The 27,128-nt window shown below is 33.8% G+C and overlaps 1 protein-coding gene across 2 annotated transcripts in view; it reads right to left on the bottom strand.

Annotated features, from left to right (window-relative positions):
• Positions 1-26,155, bottom strand: part of LOC101887862 (dihydropyrimidinase) — a 33,627-nt gene extending 7,472 nt beyond the window's left edge. The window contains exons 1-3 of one of the 2 annotated variants that reach the window (XM_059122793.1): positions 25,909-26,155; positions 4,867-4,964; positions 423-517 (exon numbers count right to left, since the gene is read on the bottom strand). In XM_059122793.1, coding sequence (XP_058978776.1) covers positions 423-517; positions 4,867-4,914 — 143 coding nt within the window. In that variant the 5' untranslated portion in view covers positions 4,915-4,964; positions 25,909-26,155. Of the gene's footprint in view, positions 1-422; positions 518-4,866; positions 4,965-5,070; positions 5,192-25,908 lie in introns of those variants that run through there. The other variant, XM_059122794.1, reaches the window with a different exon arrangement.
• Positions 26,156-27,128: the final 973 nt, after the last annotated feature.

Here is a 27,128-nt window from a genome sequence, read left to right on the forward strand (position 1 = left end):
CGAAAAGTACTAAATGCTACTATTTTTGGTATTGCGTGAAAATTGATATTAAGGTAACTGTTGGTTTCTAGGATTTATACATGAAGACTCTGAAATAGTTTTGGACAGAAAAATTGAATGTGGGTCCATTGTACAATACCAATATCCTCCTCGGTAAACTTTCAAATGAAAAATGTTTAAAGACTTTTTCTGGGTAAAAAGTAAAAAGTTTCAATTAATGTTTCGGAAAAAAGCAAAAATTTGTGTTATATATAAATCCTTAAAAGTCTGAAATATTTAGTACGTTTTATGAAATTTTTAATAAAAAATTTTGCTAAATCAATCAAATTGTGCCTAATACGAAATTTTAGAACGAATCTAGGATGGACTTTTCGCTGACGAAGTGGCGGATACTTGCTACCGTCGTATATTTTGATACTCACTTGATAATGCCATCCTCGATGTAAACATCGGCTTTGAACATGCCATCATCGTTGACAACCTGGCCATTTTTTATGTAGACACGATTTTGGGCGCTCTGCAAATAGAATTGAAATGATTTGACATTTAATATTCTGATAATGTTTAACAATTAGATTAAAAAAAACTTGTTCTATGGCGTTATCTGAATATAAATCGGGATATGAAAAGAACGATTTTGATATAAACTATCCACTCATATTATGTGTTATAAAAACTAATCAAATTTTTATACCCTCCCCCATGAAGAAAGAATCAAGTGTTGACAAATAAAACTGACGATAAGTTTGGTCGTGCCGTTTTTTTTATAATTTTTAACAACATATGAAGTTTTTTGATAAGCCAAATAAAAGCAAAGATAGGAGAGTATCATAATTGGCACTCTTAAGTTGTATCAAATCGAGTGGAACCATTGATAGGAAACTCAATTCGTGTGGCATTTTTAGAGAGAATATTGCGAAAGTTTTTATTTGCTTATTTTATACAGCCATTTGAAATTCAATTTTTATTCAAAGTGTTGACTATTTGTGGGCTAGATATTTTTGAGTATTGTCTGCGAATTGTAACTAAACTGGACACTTAGTTCGCTTTCCATGGGAGATACGATTGTTTTGTAAAAGTTCGTGCCTAAGTGTGTGAAAAGGCAGAAGAGTGCGAAAGATACTTAAGATTGAATACTTTGTGTTGGACACACAAAATGGACTGAAATTTAAAACGAGAGTCACTGGTGGAGTTCGGGATAGATGTACCAAGGGGATTTTGTAAATTCAAACTTTAAGATTGCGAAAAGTTGTAAAATGGCACAAAACTTCGAAAATGGTACCATTTGGTACGGATAGAGCTAAAAACATGAAATTTATTGGGAGAAACACTAAATGGTTCTAAATATGGAACAGTTTGGTTTAGGACGAACGAATGAGGCTGGAGTTTTGATTTTTTGTATTGGTATTGCTGGTGGTGGTGATGGTTGGTTAGTGGTGAAATGGTGGTTTTGGAAATGAGTACGTCAAGTGCACGAAAAGTACTAAATAGTACTATATTTTGTATTGGGTTAACAGATAGTGCTTGAAATATGAAATTTTGTATTCAATACTTTTTAATAATTTTTATTGGAAAAATGGAATGAGCTAGAATTCTGAAATTTGAAATGAGAGTTACTGATGGATTGGTTTGGAAATTCGAACTATAAGGTTACTAAAAGTTCTAAGATGTACCATTTGGTTAAAGTGAACCGATAGAGGACTTGAAGTTCGGTATGCGAATCAAGGTTGGAAAGTAAGTTGGATATACGAAGGTGGTTTTGGAAATGCGTACTAAGTGTGCGAACTGTACTAAATTTGAAACATTTTGGTTAAGGGTGAACGAATGAAGCTGGATTTTTTTAATTTTTGTTTGGAGTCTCTGTTGGTGGTAGGTTTGTGATAAATAGTTGGTTTTGTAAATGAGTACTACAAGTGCACGAGAAGTACTAATTAGTACTATATTTGGTTTTGGCTGAACAGATAGTGCTTGAAATCTGATATTTGGTATTTGGGTTATTGTTCATTTGAAGCCTGGACATATGAAGGTGGTTTCGGAAATGTGTGCTATAATTGTACGAAAAGTACTGAATGGTACTATCTTTGGTATTGGGTAAAGGGATAGATATAAAATTCCGAAATTTGATATTTAAATTACTGATGGTATTTGTGTTTTTGTTGATTTGATGGTGGTTTGGTGCTAAATTTATTATTGGGTGGAGGGATAGGTTTGGAATCCTCCAATTGGATATTGAAGTCTCTGTTGATATTTTGAATTGTGATACGGAGTTGATTTTGAAAAGAATTTACTACAATTGCACTAAGTTGTACTAAAATTGGTAATGGGGGAAATTAAAGAGCTGAAATTTGTTGATAAGGTCACTGTTAGTATCTGAGGTTGATATTTGAAGAATTTTCTGAAAATTACGTATAAAGTTTTTTATACCCTCCACTTTGGAAAGGAGGGTATATTAACTGTGTCATTCCATTTGTAACATCCTTAAATATTCGTCGTAGACCGCATAAAGTATATATATTCATAATCAGCGTAAAATTAAATCTAAGTCGATTTAACGATGTCCGTCTGTCTGTCCGTCTGTCCGTCTGCCTGTCTGTCTGTCTGTCTGTCTGTCTGTTGAAACCACGATACAGCCCACATTATTTGACGTAGAGCGCCAAAATTTAGCAGAGCAATTGGTATTGTGTCTAGGATGGTTGGAATTGAAAATGAGATATATCGGTCCACGTTCTGGTATAGTCCCCATATAACGGTACCTCCCGATATTCGGTATTTTGATGATTTATGCCACATTTTTTCACGGATTTGTCTGAAAATTGGTATTTGTAGGTCATAACGGGTCCCTGTACGTTTGGCAAAACATTGCATGTATAGGTCCACGCTTTGGTATAGCCCCCATATAATGGTACCTCCCGATATTCGATGTTTTGATTATTTTTGCAACATTTTTTTTAACGAATTTGTCTAAAAATTGGTATTTGTCGTTCATAATGGGTTCCAGCTCCGGTGGCGAAACATTGCATGTATGGGTCCATGATTTGGTATAGCCCCCATATAACGGCACCTCCCGATATTCGGTAATTTGATGATTTTTGCCACATTTTTCACGTTTTTGTCTGAAAATTGGTATTTGTAGGTCATAATAAGTTCTAGCTCCGTTGGCGAAACCTTGCATGTGTAGGTCCACGATTTGGTATAGCCCCCATATAGCGGTACCTCCCGATATTCGGCATTTTTTTGGCTTTTGCCACATTTCTTCTAATGTTTCCTTTACCCTAAGGTGGAGGGTATTAAAAGTTTGGCCCGGCCGAACTTAATGTTTTTTTTACTTGTTAATATATAAGGTTGATGTCTACCCTTTGTGTGGGAGGTACCAGAAGGAGTGAACCGATATATACCATCTTTATAACAGATCTTGTGTTAATAAAAATATTGAGATATGCCAGATCTGAATGGAATCGGATGTTATTTTACCGTTTTGTGAGCTTCGTGGATATTCAAAATTTTGGCCCTTTGTGAGGGAGGTACCAGAAGGAGTAGACCAATATATTCCATCTTCACATGTGTAATTTGAAGGCAATCAGACTCATACATTACATTTTATAAGAGTTATTATTATTCAAAATTTTTACCCTGTGTGGGAGAGGTACTTGATGGAGTGGGCCGATATTGTCCATTTTTGCACCTGACTTAGCACTGATGCAAATATTAGGCTTTGCAAGGTTGACAAAATCAGATTATCTTTTCTCTTTCTGTGCAAAAAAATATATTTTTTGAAAATTTCGACCTTTTGTGGGGGATGTACCAGAAAGAGTGGTCTGATATTGCCCATCCCCGAACTCGATCTATGTTTGATAATAATATTACGATGTACCAAGTTTGGCCAAATCGGATACTCCCTTCGTGAGTTATCGTGCTCACTAGGCAGCCAGACAGACGGGCGGACGCTGGATCGACTCCAGATGTCCTGAAATAGATTTGGTCCAAAGAGTCCTAGGGTCTAAAACTGATGAGGCACGTTTTGGCCGTATCAAATAATATGTACCCTTTGTAGCCATATGGCTTAGGCTATAAAAATGATATACGTAGACATATATTATCGGCCTATTTCTAAATACATCTCCCGCACCGACTTTTTTAAACTACGAACTTCGCAATATTAACGCAAAAATTATTTTATATGCGATGACGGGATATTAGTTCCGAATTATATCTGCAGAAAAAACCGATTGACATTTTCTGAAATGATTTTTTTAATTGAATTGTCCTTTAAAAGCAGATGCAAACTCATCGACGCAAATGAAAACTCATCTTTGAATTATTTTCAGACGTCTAGTAGATCATATACATATAAATATATATGTTGAAAAAACACAGGACGTGTATCCTGTGAAGTAGACAAAATTAATATTTGGCAAAAAATAAGAGAAAATTATGATTTTGATTCCATACTGAAAAATAGAAAATTTTAGACGGACAGACTCACCGGACTCCGGTATCAAAAACTCAATTAAATCTGTTCAAGCTTAAGTTGTTAATTCTATGGAGAATCGAACAAGGTTAAGGATTTAAAATATGTTTCTTTATACAAAAATGAAAAATAATAAAAATAAAAAAATAAATAGATAAGTAATGTAAAAATATTAAAAAAAAATAAATTACATATATTATTTTTATTATTATTATTCAAAAGTGCCATAGCTTGTAAAAACTAGAAATATAGAAAAATCTTAATTTAGCCAAAAAATCTGTAAATAGCTTAGTTTTTAGATAATTTTCATTCAAAATATCTAAATAAAAATAACGCCACAAAAACGATTCAAAATTCAAAACAAGTAGCTCTCAAACAAACCACTTTAAAATACGTACCTGCAAATGGAGGGGCACCTTCTTGACGGGTTTTGGGCTGTGCGACATTGTTTCTGACTGACTGACTGATTATCACGTAATGTTATTTGTTTATGGCTCTATAAATAAAAAGTAATAATAATAATAAGTTAGAACTATTTCTATTTGCCCATTTATTTTTATTAAAACGAAATTTTTAGCACACTGCGATTGTTGTGGACGTACATCTCGTCTTAGAGCGTTACCAATTAACACTAATCGCATTCAACAACTTTGGCAAAGTCGTCAACTCAGCTGCGCTTGGTGGGCACGTTCCGCACACATACTAACACAGACTCTCATACATTTCTCGCTGCTTCTGATAAGCGTCCATTTGACAAGCGGACCTACTAAACTGATACTTTGTTTATGCCGGGCACTCGGTACTAATGTTCTTATGATTAGTAAGCACTTTTTTTCTATTGGAAAAATTTCACACAACAAAAATGTTGTACAACAAACACACACTCTCTCTCATACACTTGATAAAACAAATCAAAAGAATTGGTAGAATGAAATCAATAAAACATCTGTGTGTCTTTGCGTAAGGTTATGGAAAAGTTTTTTGGACAACCTCAAGTCGAAATCCGATTGGCAATCTGGTGTTTTTGAAGATTTGATGAAGTGGTCAAGAAGAAGAAGAATGCACCAGAATGTTGCTATTTTGAGACCACACCACATTTAAAATTGAAATGCGAGACATTTGATTATAATTTATTTGGACGAATCAGTAGCTGAAATCTAAAATAGTGATTGATGAACGGAGCAAAGATATATTTGTGGGAATCCAAACGTGAATTTGATAAGGTGTTTTTGTAGATGTACAAAATACGTTAATTAAGACAATGTTTGAATACCTTTATTTAAGGAACTCTTTATAAACCCATGTAACAATTCATGGAGACTTATCAATTTACATTATTTATTAGGAAAAAATTGAAACAAAAATGATTTTGTTATTGTTGGTGTCGGAAATAAAAAAAAAAACATTTATTTCAACATTTTAGAGCTTTAACTTTAATCGTATATTTCCCATATAAGAGTACCTCCCGATATACCGTATTTTGATGATGTCAGCCACATTTTTCAATGGAATTGTCTGAAAATCCACACAAGGTGTTCCTTCTGAGTACTTTACGCACTGGAAGAGAATTGTCTATATAGGTCCACGATATCGAATATCGCCCATATAAAGGTATTTTGCAATTTAAGCGACATTTTTGACTGTAATCTGGGTCTAGGATTATGATATGGAACGGTTTTGAAAATGAAATCTGAAATTTGGAATTAGGGTCGCTGTTCAGTGTAGCCTGGTTTCCGAAATGTTTTCTATAATTATACGAAAAGTACTGAATGGTACCATATTTGGTCTTGGGTGAAGAGATAGGGCTGGAAATTTGATATTGAGGTGGTTTGGAACAGAGTCCCATATTTTTACGAATAGTACCAAATGATACTAAAATTGGTATTGAGAGAAGGGATAGGGCTGAACCGTGAAATTTTATATTTACCATTCAAGACTATGTGTTGGGGGTATTATAAGTTTGATTGGGCCAAAAATTATGTAACAAATCAAAATATTTGCCCAAGACATAGGAAACTTTACATTGATCTTTCTATCTCGCCGAGCTGAGGCGATCTAAGTTGTATGTCCGTCCACCCATCTATCCATGTTGATTCGTAATCATACTATCGGTCGCAATTATAACCCGGTCCTCGCGAAATTTTGCATGGGGTATGATTGGAATCAGAATGGAAGCCTATTGTTTAGGAAGATGTTTGCAAAATATTTAGGGTTCAAAATGGACCAAAAATCTTAAAATTGTTTAGATTTTGCAGTCAACCTGCAATTCTTAAAAAAGGTCAATAGACATGGAATTTTTTATGAGATAAGAGTTTAGGACAGCGCAGATGTCTAGCATTTTTGATGGTCATCGGATAATATTTAATATATTTAAATGGACCACAATTTTGTGTGAAAAACCAGTAAAGAAAGTCTTAAAGTCGGGCGAGGCCCGACTTATTTAGTGGAGCTCCACATAACAATTAAAAGTTTTTATGGAAGAATTCAATCATAATCATAATCGCTATGATTATAATTATAATTTAAAATTCAAAGGACTAAATATGCCGAAGCATTTGTGTCTTTTAAATTCGGACTTGTATTGCCCATTTGGTGCACAATTAATTAGAAATCGTATAAAAATATATATGTGAGCTATATCCAAATCTGAACGGATTTCGATAGAATTTGGCAAAGATATTTCTGGGCTGTGTTTGATATATTTCCTTAAATATTGTTGTTACGGAGTGCATATTACGGCTGTTGCGAACAAATATAACAAATCCGATGAAAAATATATATGGGAGCTATAGCTATATCTGAAACGATATTCACCAAATTTGACACACTAGCCAAGTTCCATCCCATTTGGGCAAATATTAGACGTTTGGTACACAATAAAAGGTAAATTGGACGAAGTTATATATGGGAGCTATATCCAAATCCTTCCCGATCCCGATAAAATTTAGCAAATGTATTTCTGAGTTGCATTTTAATATTTCTCCAAATATTGCAGAGTGCATATTACTGCTGCGGAGGACAAAAATTACAAATAGGATAAACAATATATATGAGAGCTTTAGCTATATCTGAACCGATTTCGATAAAATTTGGCATACTTATTTTCAAGCGTAATTTGGTTGTATGTGCAAAATTCCATACTTACTATTCGGGCTGATATTACACGTTTGGTGCACAATAAAAGACAAATCAGACGAAGATATATATGAGAGCTATACCTAAATTTTTACCGATTATCTCCAATTTCAATAGGGCTTGTCCTTGGGCCAAGCAAATGTTTTGTGCAAAATTTCATCCGCTTTTATTTGATTTTATTATGAAGTACATATGGGAATGTTTCCTAGGGGAACTTTACCGCAAACTGTAGTGTTGTATGATTTCAAATGGTCGGTCTTGTCGACTATAGCCTTTGCTTACTTGTTTTTAAAGCCGTTATCATCTATGGCGGTATTAGATCCAGAATTACGTTTTCAGACACCATCCGACTATAACTCATTGTCAAGCGGAACTTTTTGTATCCTCCCTCATGTGAAATCCAATTATAACTAAAATTTGAAAATAGGGTTACATGATCAATGCACTACAATGTATATGCTGAAAATTCATTCCCAATAGTTTTCTACCGGCTTCAAATAAAAATTGATAAAAAAAATCACCCGCTCCACCGAAAAAAAAATATTGGGAAGAAAAGGTTGTTGGTGGAAGAGTGCAAGACATTAAAGACACTTAATGCAATCGTGACCATTTTAAGGAACTTATGTCAAAACCGATACTAGAAAAAAAAGTACACAAGGAGTGAAGTACAGAATATCAAGATGTGCCACTGTAAGATATAATGAATCTTCACTAAGCCGTAATATATATCCACTTAGAACTTGAAATATCAAATGACAATTAGTCTGGTATGCAAACCTTTAAAATATTTCAAAATCGAATGTCCCCGTGGGTTATTCCCTCATTTGGAATTTGGAGTGCCGTACACCCGAAAAATTAAATATATCTTATGGCGGTGGTTATAATTCGCATCGCTTTTTGCACACCCCTAATATATGACTATGTATGTGTGAATTTGTGGTTGCTTTTTTATTTTTACTTTTACTAGTTTAATTCAAGATAGTGTTTCATTTTCGGTAGGCGTCCCCCAGCAATGTCTTATTTAATAGTTGACTAACAAAGGGGTGCCAATTATATCGACATCGAGATTTGGGAATGAATGTCTATATATATTTATGCCTGTATGTACGTAAGTATTGTTCTAAAAGTGTGACTTTTCGGAACTGAACGATAATTTTGTCAAATTATCTCATTTAATTGTATAGATGTTTGTTCTATCATTTAACAAATAGTAATAGCCATGTCTATCACACTTGTGATTAATAGCGAAGCGAAGGATGTTAGGGACTGTGTTGTACCCTACATCGTTCTCCGGGAATTAATGACGATCATCTTACTTTTTGAACAAATTCAACTTTGGTAGAGGTTATTTTGTTTTATTTATTTATTTTTATTTTTTTATATTTTGTTTTTTTTTTTTTTTTTTTTGTATGTGAAAATAAAAATGAATAACGTGAATATGTGGAATTAGAAAATGTTACATTTGAAAGTATTGTTTATTTTTTTATATTATGAGGTGATTATATTTGGGGTATATGATGAGTATTTTTGTACCGGATGGGTTTTTTGGTACGAGCCAAATTTGGTTGACCCTTGCTTCAAACACATATTACTGGTTTCGTTTATTAGGGGTTTTGTTTGGCAGTTAAAGCCATAAAAATTCGATTGTTTTGATTGTTTTTGCTGTAAAACAAAATAGAATAATAATGGAACATATGGTGACTGAATTCTGAGTGAGGAATATGATTACAGCAAGGGAATCAAGTACGTCATCAAAAAAAAATAATATGTATATATATCAAAGTAAGTAAATTGCTGGGCGAGAATCCTTGTTAGAAATTACAGTAGCCATTTGCATGTCATAGATTTTTTTTTTTTTTGAAACATTTTGGCACGAAGAGTTTGACCACGAAGTTCATTCCATCATACACGACATTTGAATAAACAACAAGTAACAAAGTAGATATGTCCGGGCCGAACTTTTAACATCGTCTAACGTTTGGAAGGAAACTTGCAAAATGTAAAAATATCAGTTGAAATATGCCGCAATTTTTCTAAAAATTCCAATTATCTGCCAAAAAGGTGATGGGGTTTACGTACTCCAAAAATCAAGTTTTAGATAATTGTGGTGAAAAATTTAGCTAAAATTATAGAAAATTGGGAGGTACCTTAATATGGAGGCTACATGAAGACCTGACTTTGTGTGGTCATTTCTCAGTCATAGAAAGCAAACTCCAAATTCTGAATTTGAAACAATTCTGGTAAAAAGTGTGGTAAACATTATCATAATACTATATATGAAGAGTTATACTTATATGGGAGCTATATGGACCTGCATATGCAATTTGCATATGACACAAATCATGAAAATATCGAATATCTGGAAATACAGTAATAAGGGACCTATATGAAACCTTAGACCTCTACAACTAATTATCCGCCAGAGAAGGTGGCGCCTATTACGAACTCCAAATACCAAGATTGAGATAATTCTGTTAAAAAAGATAGAAAAACTTTAAAATACCAAATAGTGGGAGGTAACGTTATATGGGGGCAATGCGAAGATGTGGACCTGTATGAGCAGTTTTCTGTCATAGGAGGTAGTATCCATCACAAACTCTAAATACCAAGTTTGAAGTGAAAAAGTGTGGCACAAGTGAAAAGTGTGGCAAAATTATCGAATATCTGGCGGTCCAGTTTTATGGGGGCTATACGAATACCTGGACCTCTATTGCCAATTCTCAGCCGAGATGGCGGCGTCTATCACTGCAAATACCAAGTTTGGGATAATTCTGTTGATAAATACCGAATATATGGAGGTACAGTCATATTGGAACCATACCAAAACTTCGACCTATATAGATAATTCTATACAAGAATATTGCCTACATGCTGGGAACACAAACTGTGAGTTTACTGCAAGCATTTACAGCGGGTTGAAATTATGGCTAACAACCAAAACACCCTTAATTTGCCGGTACAGTTTCATGGTGGCTTCCTCCGGAAACTAGAGTGATTTCCACAGACAGTCGAACGGACAGACAAAGAATTTTATTTTGATCAGGAATATATATACCATGTGGGATCTAAAATTTATTTTTTGACGTATTGCAAACGGAATGGTGGAGGGTATAAAAACATTAAAAAGACTTGAAGGTATTCAGAGTTTGGAATATGCCAATATGTTCGACCAAAATAATCTTGGTATTGGTAACAGCAATATTCCAGCAGACACTATATACCTAAAATGCAAGGATCCCCAGGAATTTTAAACCTGGGTTGGCGGTAGGGTATGGGTAGAATCTCCTCGATTATGAACGAATTTTAATCCCACGCAAAATCGTGGAATATATGTTTATTCATATTCGAGCGGCATGAAAAAATGAGTTTGCTCGAATTTTTTTCTGATTCCAGGAGTTTTTCATAGGCCTGAATTTATGTAATTTTTCGTATGAAGTTTTTTATTAGAAGGACAAGGGGCAGTAAACCGTGATCATTAACAGTCCCCGATGACATGGTGGTGAATTATCTCTTCTGTTTTGTTCAAAATCCGAATAGTATTAGACTTAGCTAGGAACCTAAAATGGTAAAGACTAGACAAAATGCATTCTGCAGAAAACGGTTTGTGACTATACTATCTAGATTAACATCACATAAAAGAGGCATGTCAAAATAAAAAAGTAAAAAAGCACTGAAATATATATCGGCAGGACTGGCTGAACATGTAATATCCTCTACCATTTTGAAGGAACTTGAAAAATTCCAAAAAAAAATCCTCCGAAAATAATATCAAAATGGAAAGAATTCCGGTGATTAAGTATTGAGAGGTGCCGTTATAAGTGGGATATATGAAGAAGTGGACTTACGTAGTCAATTTTCCGTCATAGGCTGTAGTACCCATTATGAGCTTCAAATACGAAATTTCAAATTAATTAATATCATCAAAATACCGAATATCAAGAGGTATCGTTATATCGAGGCTATACGAAGATGTGAACATGCATGGATAATTTTCCGTCACAGGATGTAGTACCCCTTACGAACGTTAAAAACGATAACAATTCCAAATTCCAAAACAATTCCGGTAACAAATGTCACTAAATAACCAAATAGCGAAATAGAACTCAGAAGGAACTCCTTGTGAGGATTTTTAGGAAATTCCATTTAAAAATTGTGGCTAAAATAATCAAAATATCGAATTTCGGGAGGTACCGTTATATGGGGGCTATACGATATCGTGGACCGATATAGCCCTATAGAATTTGATCTGCCTGCAGACAAAAGACTGATCTGTGCTAAATTTTAGCTTCCTATCATAATTCTTTTTATACCCTACACCACAAGGTGGTCAGGGTATTATGTATTTGTGCATTTGTTTGTAACAGGCAAAAGGAAACGAGATAGACCCATAGTTCCTTTTGATGATCTGCATAGAATCACATTCTGAGTCGATTTATGCATGTCCGTCCGTCCGTCTGTCCGTCCGTCCGTCCGTCCGTCCGTCCGTCCGTCTGTCCGTCTGTCCATGTATTTTTGTAAACAAAGTACAGATCGCATTTATTGTCCTATCCAGATGAAATTTTGCACAAATCATTTGTTTGGCCCAAGGACGAACCCTATTGAAATTGGAAATAATCGGTCAAAATTTAGATATAGCTCCCATATATATCTTCGTCCGATTTGCCTTTTATTGTGCACCAAACGTGCAATATCAGTCCGAATAGTATGGAATTTTGCACGTACGATCAGATTGGACCTGAAAATAAGTATGCCAAATTTGATCGAAATCGGTTCAGATATAACTATAGCTCCCATATATATTGTTCATCCGATTTGTTATTGTTGTCCTCCGCAGCCGTAATATGCACTCTGTAACAATAATATTAGGGGAAATATATCAAATACAGCTCAGAAATACATTTGCTAAATTTTATAGAGATCGGTTAAGATTTGGATATAGCTCCAATATATAACTTCGTCCGATTTACCTTCTATTGTGCACCAAAAGTCTAATATTTGTCCAAATGGGATGAAATTTGGCACTTACGACCGAATTGAGTCTAGAAGCTAGTATGCCAAATTTGATCGAAATCGGTTCAGATTTGGATATAGCTCCCATATATATCTTCATCCGATTTCGGGTTAATTGTGCACCAAATGGCCGATATAAGTCCAAATGGACTGAATTTTAGTACATCGGACCAAATTCAGCCTAGAAGCAAGTATATCAAATTTAGTGAAAATCGGTTCAGATATAGATATACCAACCAATTTAGTGTTTTAGTCCCTTACATTCGTAATATTCACTCCACAACCGTGATATTTGGTACCAGGTATTAGATGGAGCACAGGAATAGCTTTTAAATTTTATCGAAATCGGTTCAGATTTGGATATAGCTCCCATATATATCTTCATCCGATTTCGGGTGATTGACCACCAAATGGCCGTAATAGCATCAATTTTGGCAAATCCGACCGAAACCAGCTTAGAAGCAAGTACACCAATTTTAGTAAAAATCGGTTCAGATATAGCTATAGCTCCCATATATATCTTTCATCCGGTTTGGTCTTTAAGTCCCTCACATTCGTAATATGCACTCCACAGGAATGATATTTGGTACCAGATATCAGATAAAGCCCAAAAATAGTTGATTTTAATTTTATTAGAATCTGTTCCGATTTGGATATGCCTCCCATATATATCTTCATCCGATTTCGTGTTAATTGTGCATCAAATGGCCAATATCAGCCCAAATCACCTGAATATTCGTACATTAGACCGAATTCAGTCTAGAAGCTAATACGTCAAATTTGGAGAAACCCGGTTCAGAGATAGCTATAGTTCGTAAAATGCACGATAGAATTAGATAGATTTTGATTTTGTACCAAATATCTCATAGAGCTCTGAAATGCCCTGTATAAACCTTTTTACGAGAGCTCTACTAAATATGCATAGTGGTGTAGGGTATCATATAGTCGGCCCCGCCCGACTTTTGAGCTTTCCTTACTGGTTTTTTATTTAAGCATGATTACAACATACGCACGGACAGGGCTAAATCGTCTTAGAATTTTAGGCTGATCAAGAATATATGTACTTAGTTAGGACTAAAATTATTATTTCGATGAGTTACAAGCGGAATGACGAACTTGATATATCCTACATACTATATCTGGTAAGGGATATAAAAACACAATTATAGAAAAGAATGACAAATAAGAGTTTGAAAAATTCAAAATTTTGATTTCAAAATTCTATTGAACAGACCTTCCCAATGTTTAAACCTAAGTGGTATAAACCGCTTAACATTGGTAACTGTGTTGTAATTATGTCACAACAACAGATCTATGTTCACCTGGTGACAATATTTTGACTCTATCTTGTTCCATCTTTATACTTCTATGTCTTGGCAAAATTCTGCGTTAGGTATCCATAAACCCATTAAATATGTCAATACTATATTCAAATCTAAACCGTTATTACTAACCTTTACATATTGTATACTTTGGTGCCACCAACCATCAGTTTCATTAATTTTGGACATTTTTTTTATTATTTGTCCAATCTCCCATAGAAGTTGCAACACTGTACGGTTTTTGTCCCATAAAATTAATCTAACGACAGACAGAATTATAATTCTAACATTTTTTGCCAATGGTAAACATATTCATATATAAATATAAACATAATCATTTATCTGACACATGTGTTATTTCGGCTACTTTGCGTGTGCGGACCTGCCACACAAATTCCCCGTGTGTGGCAAACATTCTGTGGATCATGAGAACGCACACAGACTAGAATTTAAAAAACTTGCATCCGAAACATGTGCTATGCAATTGCCAGCTAGCTGCTTCAGGCCAATGGACCCGCCAGGCCACTACCGCATTCAGCGATGCAAATGCCAAGTGGAACAAACGACGATCTACAAAAATGAAATTGAATTTATTTTTAGCGGCAAACGGCAATTTCGTGGCTACGATGCAGTGTTGAAATGAAATACAGAAATATTAGTTCAAATTTTATATTTTTTGATATTTGGTCAAGGGCGTTCATTGAAATCTGTGCACTATTTTCAAATTGGGTTACAACGAAGGGGAGCATATGTTGTTTTTTATTCTTTTTTAGTGATTATTTATGTTATTGGATATTGTATCCCCTTGTTTTAATATCGCAGTGCTTTATAAGAGTAATGCTTTCAAAACGAAACTAAATTGTTTTGGTATTTGATGTTTGCTGCCATTATATGATTTCATGCCAGAGAGAGAGGTCCGATTTTTAAGTGTCTATTATCTTTTAGAAGCCATTAAAAAATTTAAAGTAAATAATTTCATAGTGTTCATATTATTTAACGAGTAAAAAAGCTATAAGTTCGGCCGGGCCGAACTTTGAATACCCTTTACCAATTGGAAAGAATTTAGCAATTGTCAAAAATAAAAATCCGTTAAAAATTCTGTTAAAATCTTAAAACTACCGAATGTAGCTGTTATATTAGGGTCTATACGACAACGTGGACCTGCGTAAGCAACTTTTGTGATAAAACAACACAAAAAAAAATCGGTGAATAATGTAGCTACAGCTATACCAAAAGGAGGACCTGCACAGACAATTTTCTGTCTCCCAATCTGAAACAATTCCGGTGAATAATGTCGCTAAAATCATCAAAATACCGAATATGAGAGGTACCGTTATAGGGGAGCTATATCAAAACGTCGACCGGCATAGACAAATTTCTGTCTTAGGCTGTAGTATCCATTACGAATTTCAAAAACCAAATTTGAAGCAATTCCGGTGGATAATGTCGCTAAAATCATCAAAATGGCGAATATAGGGAGATACCATTATATGAGGGCTAAACGAACAACCGGACCTGCACAGATAATTTTCTGTCTTAGGCTGTAGTATCTATTACGAATTCAAATACCAAATTTTAAGCAATTCCGGTGGATAATGTCGCTAAAATCATCAAAATATCAAATATCGGGAGGTACCGTTATATGGGGGCTATACGAAGACGTGGACCTACACAGACAATTTTCTGTCTTAGACTGTAGTATTCATTACGAACTTTAAATACCAAATTTAAACAATTCCGGTGAAAAATGTCGCTAAAATATTCAACATACTGAAAATCTGGAAGTACCGTTATATGGGGGCTATACCAAAACGTGGACCTAAATTAAAATCGACATAGAATTTTATGTTGATCAAGAATATACATACTTTGTGCGTTCTAAAATGTATATTTCGAGGTGTTACAAACGGAATGACAAACTCGATGTACCCCCCATACTATGGTGGAGGGTATAAAAAAACTTTTTAACGTAACGTATTTGGGGTTACTTAAAATAAAAACAACTAAACAGTTTTCATATATATATATATATATATATATATATATATATATATATATATATATATATATATATATATATATATATATATATATATATATATATATATATATATATATATATATATATATATATATATATATTTGTATATATATGTATTTGCTATTTCCATAAACACTATTTTATTCAAATAAACAAAAACAAATACAAAAATCAACTAAAAAACCAAAATTACCATAAGTGGACTTGGGTAAGTCTCTTTAAAAACCACAGAGTTAATTGCTTTGGCTTCTCTGAAAATGCCCTAGTGGCGAACTGAAAACCATTAATCAATTTTCACAAAAAACGATTTTCCGTTATTATCTAAGATTGCTTTTAGAACTGGTTTAGCTTTGGTATCATGTCATAGACTATATCTTTTGAAAACATTCATCAAAAGGTTGTTAATTTTAAATTATTCGACCACTTTTTACACTTTTTGTTAATGTCATAGGCATGTCATTTAAGGTAGCACAAACATCCGTATAACAATTAATTAAATTAAATCAACTGGAAATTATTTAAATAGAAAATAATGTTCACTAGAGGTCTTCATACTCACATTCCATTAAAAACGAAATGGACGTCAATTTGTTTTATGGAAATTAAATGATTATTTCGAATAGTGGCATACAAAACAAATGATTGCATATGTATGACATTTTACACATTTGTTTCGTAACCCAGCAAAATTGTGAATTAAATTTCGGATTACTGACCGATTTGTTGAAATTTTTTTTTGCCAGAAAAATAATTTTTTATTTGAAAACTTAGGGCTGGATTCCACAGGATGTTAGAGTCGTATGTAAAGTGACTTTTTTAACAATTATCTGTAGCATTTTCATAGCAGAATGTTTAATCTACAAAGAAACGCTTTATAGTACACATTAATATAAGTATACTAAGGGTACTATAAATACACTAAAATACACGTGGCCCGCCAGGCCACTACCGCATTCAGCGATGCAAATGCCAAGTGGAACAAACGACGATCTACAAAAATGAAATTGAATTTATTTTTAGCGGCAAACGGCAATTTCGTGGCTACGATGCAGTGTTGAAATGAAATACAGAAATATTAGTTCAAATTTTATATTTTTTGATATTTGGTCAAGGGCGTTCATTGAAATCTGTGCACTATTTTCAAATTGGGTTACAACGAAGGGGAGCATATGTTGTTTTTTATTCTTTTTTAGTGATTATTTATGTTATTGGATATTGTATCCCCTTGTTTTAATATCGCAGTGCTTTATAAGAGTAATGCTTTCAAAACGAAACTAAATTGTTTTGGTATTTGATGTTTGCTGCCATTATATGATTTCATGCCAGAGAGAGAGGTCCGATTTTTAAGTGTCTATTATCTTTTAGAAGCCATTAAAAAATTTAAAGTAAATAATTTCATAGTGTTCATATTATTTAACGAGTAAAAAAGCTATAAGTTCGGCCGGGCCGAACTTTGAATACCCTTTACCAATTGGAAAGAATTTAGCAATTGTCAAAAATAAAAATCCGTTAAAAATTCTGTTAAAATCTTAAAACTACCGAATGTAGCTGTTATATTAGGGTCTATACGACAACGTGGACCTGCGTAAGCAACTTTTGTGATAAAACAACACAAAAAAAAATCGGTGAATAATGTAGCTACAGCTATACCAAAAGGAGGACCTGCACAGACAATTTTCTGTCTCCCAATCTGAAACAATTCCGGTGAATAATGTCGCTAAAATCATCAAAATACCGAATATGAGAGGTACCGTTATAGGGGAGCTATATCAAAACGTCGACCGGCATAGACAAATTTCTGTCTTAGGCTGTAGTATCCATTACGAATTTCAAAAACCAAATTTGAAGCAATTCCGGTGGATAATGTCGCTAAAATCATCAAAATGGCGAATATAGGGAGATACCATTATATGAGGGCTAAACGAACAACCGGACCTGCACAGATAATTTTCTGTCTTAGGCTGTAGTATCTATTACGAATTCAAATACCAAATTTTAAGCAATTCCGGTGGATAATGTCGCTAAAATCATCAAAATATCAAATATCGGGAGGTACCGTTATATGGGGGCTATACGAAGACGTGGACCTACACAGACAATTTTCTGTCTTAGACTGTAGTATTCATTACGAACTTTAAATACCAAATTTAAACAATTCCGGTGAAAAATGTCGCTAAAATATTCAACATACTGAAAATCTGGAAGTACCGTTATATGGGGGCTATACCAAAACGTGGACCTAAATTAAAATCGACATAGAATTTTATGTTGATCAAGAATATACATACTTTGTGCGTTCTAAAATGTATATTTCGAGGTGTTACAAACGGAATGACAAACTCGATGTACCCCCCATACTATGGTGGAGGGTATAAAAAAACTTTTTAACGTAACGTATTTGGGGTTACTTAAAATAAAAACAACTAAACAGTTTTCATATATATATATATATATATATATATATATATATATATATATATATATATATATATATATATATATATATATATATATATATATATATATATATATATATATATATTTGTATATATATGTATTTGCTATTTCCATAAACACTATTTTATTCAAATAAACAAAAACAAATACAAAAATCAACTAAAAAACCAAAATTACCATAAGTGGACTTGGGTAAGTCTCTTTAAAAACCACAGAGTTAATTGCTTTGGCTTCTCTGAAAATGCCCTAGTGGCGAACTGAAAACCATTAATCAATTTTCACAAAAAACGATTTTCCGTTATTATCTAAGATTGCTTTTAGAACTGGTTTAGCTTTGGTATCATGTCATAGACTATATCTTTTGAAAACATTCATCAAAAGGTTGTTTTTTACACTTTTTGTTAATGTCATAGGCATGTCATTTAAGGTAGCACAAACATCCGTATAACAATTAATTAAATTAAATCAACTGGAAATTATTTAAATAGAAAATAATGTTCACTAGAGGTCTTCATACTCACATTCCATTAAAAACGAAATGGACGTCAATTTGTTTTATGGAAATTAAATGATTATTTCGAATAGTGGCATACAAAACAAATGATTGCATATGTATGACATTTTACACATTTGTTTCGTAACCCAGCAAAATTGTGAATTAAATTTCGGATTACTGACCGATTTGTTGAAATTTTTTTTTGCCAGAAAAATAATTTTTTATTTGAAAACTTAGGGCTGGATTCCACAGGATGTTAGAGTCGTATGTAAAGTGACTTTTTTAACAATTATCTGTAGCATTTTCATAGCAGAATGTTTAATCTACAAAGAAACGCTTTATAGTACACATTAATATAAGTATACTAAGGGTACTATAAATACACTAAAATACACGTGTACTTATAGAAACGTATTCTTTATTGTTAATATAGTACAGCGTTATTTCAATGTTACACAATGGGGAGTCTCTAAGGTATACTATAAAAAATTAATATAGGAAAAAGACACATTCCATAGTCTAGATTACACATGATGTTGGAGACATATGTAATGCTACGTTTTCTACAATTCTTTGTAGAGTTTTTGTAACGTACTTCTAGGGGCAACCCAGAATTTTTAGAAATTTCAGTGAAATTTAATATGAATTAAAAAAAGAATAAATAAACTGTGAAACACCTCCTTGCAATAGACAAATTTCAGTCGACCATAAGTCTGCGTTGTTGGGAGGTTTCACTGTAGATTATAAATTAAAGAGTAATTTTTATACCCTACACCACAAGGTGGTCAGGGTATTATGTATTTGTGCATTTGTTTGTAACAGGCAAAAGGAAACGAGATAGACCCATAGTTCCTTTTGATGATCTGCATAGAATCACATTCTGAGTCGATTTATGCATGTCCGTCCGTCCGTCTGTCCGTCCGTCCGTCCGTCCGTCCGTCCGTCCGTCTGTCCGTCTGTCCATGTATTTTTGTAAACAAAGTACAGATCGCATTTATTGTCCTATCCAGATGAAATTTTGCACAAATCATTTGTTTGGCCCAAGGACGAACCCTATTGAAATTGGAAATAATCGGTCAAAATTTAGATATAGCTCCCATATATATCTTCGTCCGATTTGCCTTTTATTGTGCACCAAACGTGCAATATCAGTCCGAATAGTATGGAATTTTGCACGTACGATCAGATTGGACCTGAAAATAAGTATGCCAAATTTGATCGAAATCGGTTCAGATATAACTATAGCTCCCATATATATTGTTCATCCGATTTGTTATTGTTGTCCTCCGCAGCCGTAATATGCACTCTGTAACAATAATATTAGGGGAAATATATCAAATACAGCTCAGAAATACATTTGCTAAATTTTATAGAGATCGGTTAAGATTTGGATATAGCTCCAATATATAACTTCGTCCGATTTACCTTCTATTGTGCACCAAAAGTCTAATATTTGTCCAAATGGGATGAAATTTGGCACTTACGACCGAATTGAGTCTAGAAGCTAGTATGCCAAATTTGATCGAAATCGGTTCAGATTTGGATATAGCTCCCATATATATCTTCATCCGATTTCGGGTTAATTGTGCACCAAATGGCCGATATAAGTCCAAATGGACTGAATTTTAGTACATCGGACCAAATTCAGCCTAGAAGCAAGTATATCAAATTTAGTGAAAATCGGTTCAGATATAGATATACCAACCAATTTAGTGTTTTAGTCCCTTACATTCGTAATATTCACTCCACAACCGTGATATTTGGTACCAGGTATTAGATGGAGCACAGGAATAGCTTTTAAATTTTATCGAAATCGGTTCAGATTTGGATATAGCTCCCATATATATCTTCATCCGATTTCGGGTGATTGACCACCAAATGGCCGTAATAGCATCAATTTTGGCAAATCCGACCGAAACCAGCTTAGAAGCAAGTACACCAATTTTAGTAAAAATCGGTTCAGATATAGCTATAGCTCCCATATATATCTTTCATCCGGTTTGGTCTTTAAGTCCCTCACATTCGTAATATGCACTCCACAGGAATGATATTTGGTACCAGATATCAGATAAAGCCCAAAAATAGTTGATTTTAATTTTATTAGAATCTGTTCCGATTTGGATATGCCTCCCATATATATCTTCATCCGATTTCGTGTTAATTGTGCATCAAATGGCCAATATCAGCCCAAATCACCTGAATATTCGTACATTAGACCGAATTCAGTCTAGAAGCTAATACGTCAAATTTGGAGAAACCCGGTTCAGAGATAGCTATAGTTCGTAAAATGCACGATAGAATTAGATAGATTTTGATTTTGTACCAAATATCTCATAGAGCTCTGAAATGCCCTGTATAAACCTTTTTACGAGAGCTCTACTAAATATGCATAGTGGTGTAGGGTATCATATAGTCGGCCCCGCCCGACTTTTGAGCTTTCCTTACTGGTTATTTATTTATTTATTTTTTTTTTTTTTTGTAAAGTGTTTTACAAAAATATAAAATTCACTTTACATATGACTCTAACATAATGTGTAATTGGGCATTTAATTTGATTTGCGACGCGGAATTTAACATGAGACTAAAGTTTAGGCCTAACTTTTTGTTTGGTCATCGGAAAATATTTAGCGAGTAAAATAGACTACAACTTTTATGTAAAAAATACGAAAATTTCCAGAAAATCTCTAATATTTTTAATCCCTACGGGTCACAATTGAAAACTAATCAACACAGAATTTTGCATGAAGAGAGTGTTAAGAACAGGGCAGAAGTCTAGCATTTTGGAAATTGTTTTTTTTTTTATGTGAAATTGTTCTGAATACCAATCCGCACGACAGAGAGGGTAAAATATAAGGCAAATGCCTCGGTGAAAAATCAGAGGTAATATTTGTGCAGGGCCGTATGGCATTATTTGAAAAATTCGACTAAAATGTGTTTGGACCCATGATACAATGATATCAAGGTAGGGCTATGATACCATATGATTTTAATTTTTTATTTTCATGGCCTAATATGTCATCTTTATTTGTTTATGTATGTGTTTTCTTTTCAATAACAAAAAAATTGTTCGGAAAAAATCGACAAAATCTAGAGTTTTCATAGCGAAATAATCCTTCAGAGATATATAGTACATGATTTTGAAAAGAAGTGTTGACCTTTCATTCAGTTATCGCGGTTTTCAATTATTTATTCAAAATAAATGCAACAAGTTGTTTGATTTTTTATTGTTTTGATACTAATTCTGACATTACAATCCAAACAGGTAGACCTCTATACTTGCAATTTTTTCAAAGTTGACCTACCTTCATTGTACCATGTTTGGACCTAAGGAGCTTTTTCATATATTGTAGTGTTGTAGAATATTACTGCAGCCTTTGCTTACTTGTTTTTATACCCTCCACCATAATATGGAGGGTATATTAAGTTTGTCATTCCGTTTGTAACACCTCGAAATATACATTTTAGACCCCACAAAGTATATATATTCTTGATCAGCATAAAATTCTATGTCGATTTATCAGTGTTCGTCTATCCGTCTGTCCGTCTGTGGAAATCACTCTAGCTTCCGAACGAAATGAAGTAGGTTGATAAAATTTTACTCAAATGTGTATTATGTCTGCAGGACTGTTGGTATTAAAAATGGGCATGTAGATCCACGTCTTCGTATAGCCCCCATATAACGGTTCCTCCCGATATTCGGTACTTTGTGCATTTTAGCGACATTATTCACGGGAATTGTTTCAAATTGGGTATTTGAAGTTCGTAATTGACACTACAGCATATGACAAGAGATTGTCTGTGCAGATCCACGTCTTCGTATAGCCCTCTTATATAACGGTACCCCCGATATTCGGTATTTTTATGATTTTAGCGACATTATTTACCGGAATTGTTTCAATTTTGCTATTTGAAGTTCGTAATGGATAATACATCCTAAGACAGAAAATGAGCCATGTAGGTTCACGTCTTCGTGTATCCCCCATATAACGGTACCTCCCGATATTGGGTATTTTGATGATTTTTGCGACGTTATTTACCGGAACTATTTCAAATTTAGTATTTGAAGTTCGTAATGAATACTACAGCCTATGACAGAAAATTGTCTGTGCAGGTCCACGTTTTGTAACCCCTATGGTACCTCCCTATATTCGGTATTTTGATGATTTTAGCTACAACAGATTTTTTTTCAAGTTTCGCATTTGAATATTGTAATAGTATGTGACAAAAGTTGCCTATGCAGATCCACATCGTCGTATAGACCCTAATATACGGCTACATTCGGTATTTTTAAGATTTTAACAGAATTTTTAACGGATTTTTTTTTTTGAAAATTGTTAAGTATGTACCAAATGGTGAAGAAAAGTTGGGCCCGACCGAACTTACAGCTTTTTTATTTGTTCGTTGAAATGTTGAAAAATAAATAAAGTCGTTCAGTTTCAACCTTTTTTAATTTCGCAAGCTTTTTTTCGTAAGTAACCAATTTTGTTCTGAACCTCCTTTTCCACTTTTCAAGTGCCGACATCTGGTACACTTTCCCTATATCAATGTGTCTATTAACGCATTATTCTGGCTATATTCAGATCATTTTAAATTCTTTAAACAAATATTTTAGATTTTACTATCCAAATGAAATAGCAAATTTCAAAACGCTAACAAAATTATTCAATATTTAGTACGTGTAATTTATGGTTATTACAAAGTTAAACCAGTAAGGAAAGCTCAAAAGTCGGGCGGGGCCGACTATATGATACCCTACACCACTATGCATATTTAGTAGAGCTCTCGTAAAAAGGTTTATACAGGGCATTTCAGAGCTCTATGAGATATTTGGTACAAAATCAAAATCTATCTAATTCTATCGTGCATTTTACGAACTATAGCTATCTCTGAACCGGGTTTCTCCAAATTTGACGTATTAGCTTCTAGACTGAATTCGGTCTAATGTACGAATATTCAGGTGATTTGGGCTGATATTGGCCATTTGATGCACAATTAACACGAAATCGGATGAAGATATATATGGGAGGCATATCCAAATCGGAACAGATTCTAATAAAATTAAAATCAACTATTTTTGGGCTTTATCTGATATCTGGTACCAAATATCATTCCTGTGGAGTGCATATTACGAATGTGAGGGACTTAAAGACCAAACCGGATGAAAGATATATATGGGAGCTATAGCTATATCTGAACCGATTTTTACTAAAATTGGTGTACTTGCTTCTAAGCTGGTTTCGGTCGGATTTGCCAAAATTGATGCTATTACGGCCATTTGGTGGTCAATCACCCGAAATCGGATGAAGATATATATGGGAGCTATATCCAAATCTGAACCGATTTCGATAAAATTTAAAAGCTATTCCTGTGCTCCATCTAATACCTGGTACCAAATATCACGGTTGTGGAGTGAATATTACGAATGTAAGGGACTAAAACACTAAATTGGTTGGTATATCTATATCTGAACCGATTTTCACTAAATTTGATATACTTGCTTCTAGGCTGAATTTGGTCCGATGTACTAAAATTCAGTCCATTTGGACTTATATCGGCCATTTGGTGCACAATTAACCCGAAATCGGATGAAGATATATATGGGAGCTATATCCAAATCTGAACCGATTTCGATCAAATTTGGCATACTAGCTTCTAGACTCAATTCGGTCGTAAGTGCCAAATTTCATCCCATTTGGACAAATATTAGACTTTTGGTGCACAATAGAAGGTAAATCGGACGAAGTTATATATTGGAGCTATATCCAAATCTTAACCGATCTCTATAAAATTTAGCAAATGTATTTCTGAGCTGTATTTGATATATTTCCCCTAATATTATTGTTACAGAGTGCATATTACGGCTGCGGAGGACAACAATAACAAATCGGATGAACAATATATATGGGAGCTATAGTTATATCTGAACCGATTTCGATCAAATTTGGCATACTTATTTTCAGGTCCAATCTGATCGTACGTGCAAAATTCCATACTATTCGGACTGATATTGCACGTTTGGTGCACAATAAAAGGCAAATCGGACGAAGATATATATGGGAGCTATATCTAAATTTTGACCGATTATTTCCAATTTCAATAGGGTTCGTCCTTGGGCCAAACAAATGATTTGTGCAAAATTTCATCTGGATAGGACAATAAATGCGATCTGTACTTTGTTTACAAAAATACATGGACAGACGGACAGACGGACGGACGGACGGACGGACAGACGGACGGACGGACATGCATAAATCGACTCAGAATGTGATTCTATGCAGATCATCAAAAGGAACTATGGGTCTATCTCGTTTCCTTTTGCCTGTTACAAACAAATGCACATATACATAATACCCTGACCACCTTGTGGTGTAGGGTATAAAAAGAGTTCATTCTAAAACCCAGGTGACTCTATCGCAGTCGTTTCATCATGGTGGAGATTAGCAGTCAATCAATTAACACACACAACAAGCGCCATACTTTGGAAGCATATCTATCAGGTAAACAATAGGTTAGATATCATTCAGACATCACTATATTATGCCCCCAATTGTTACTACGTATACATTTGTTATCGGCGTAAATGTCCAAGTCTTTTGTAATCACTTCATTCTACCGAATGAATGTCCACTATTTGGTAGTAACAATTCAGTTACAATTTCAATTAACTGACATTTGGTATTCTGGGTATTCAGTGGCCAGAAACTATTCTAAAACTTAAAAATATATATAATTTAGCTTCAATAAAAGGCTATTTTAGATCATTTTTATAGAAACTTGCAAGGCAATAAAAGTTTATATCAGCAACGTAGAAAAACTTGTATTTATTTACTTTCAATACAAATTAAATCAAACAATGTACTTATTTTCACTTTTTATTTGCACTTTCAACACTATTGTACTTTTTACATATATATTTGCTACATATGTATGTACATATTTACAAGTAATAAAATCATCAAATCTAAAATTTTGAAATCACCTTTTTTCAATTTATATAAGCACACTGGAAAAGAGCACTATTAATTTTCCGATTTTTTTATTAAACAATTTTATTACAATTTTATTTTATTTTTATTACTTTTGAGCTTCCAGAAAAATCGTATTATTTTTTTTTTTTATTTTGTTATAAAACAATCACACAGAACACTGCCGTTCACAAAATTGTTTTTCTTTACCAACGTCGCGTCAACTAATCGATCCGAACCGATCTGAACACCACGAATGTTAGAATAGAAAAGCTAGAAATAAAATTGAAACGAAAATATTGAAAAATATCGCCGACAACAACAACAACAGCAAAACTAACAAAAAACATTAAATCTCTATTTAGTGTTTTTTGAGAGAAAAAAAAAACTAAATACAGAACACACTCGCTCACGAAGAAATACACAAATCTACTTTAAACAGTCTCAGCAAATAAAATTCATTCATCGGCCACTGGGCGTATTGCCGGCCAAACGCCGCTCATCATCGTTGTAAATCTCACACATGGGTGAGAAAAGAAACGGAGAGATGACAGCCAAATCGATAAGAGTTTAGATTAATGCCCTAACCAACAGCTAGCTGGTCAATGGTATCAGACTTTTCTCATTTGACGAAGTCGAGTTGCCAGACGCTTAGAACTTGGAGGAAATTACACTAGTTAACAACAGGCGAGTCACATATGGAGGAGATTAGTAATCATCGATTGGGCGCCATTAACGAGAATGTAGATATTTCCAAAATGGTTTAAACAATAGTTTTCCAGCTTTAAAATGTTAAACGCACTTGTAGAATTTTGTGCGATAAATTTGTTTTTATATTTTCTTATGATCGTATTTTTAGATTTTACGGTATAGTTGTTCAACCTGAAATAAAGAGTGTTTTTTAAGCTAGATAGAACTTTAAATTGTAAAAAGTAACACAAAAAATTAAATTTTGATGAAACTTTTTTTTATTTGCTTCAGTATACTCTGACAAATCATCGTGAGAGACCATTATATGCGTCGTTCTTTCGCCGATTGGGTTCTAGAGCAGTTGGCAAATGACCCGTTGTTTTATCGCAAAATTGTGTTCAGTGATGAGGCGCATTTTTGACTTAACGGGTTTGTAAATAAGCAAAATTGCCGCATATGGAGTGAGACCAATCCACAAGAGACCCTACAGACTCCATTAAATCTAGAAAAATGCATACGGTGCGTTTTTCACGCTGGTGGCATC

Source organism: Musca domestica, unplaced genomic scaffold, assembly GCF_030504385.1.
Source record: "Musca domestica strain aabys unplaced genomic scaffold, Musca_domestica.polishedcontigs.V.1.1 21, whole genome shotgun sequence".
In the NCBI taxonomy this organism is placed as follows: domain Eukaryota; kingdom Metazoa; phylum Arthropoda; class Insecta; order Diptera; family Muscidae; genus Musca; species Musca domestica.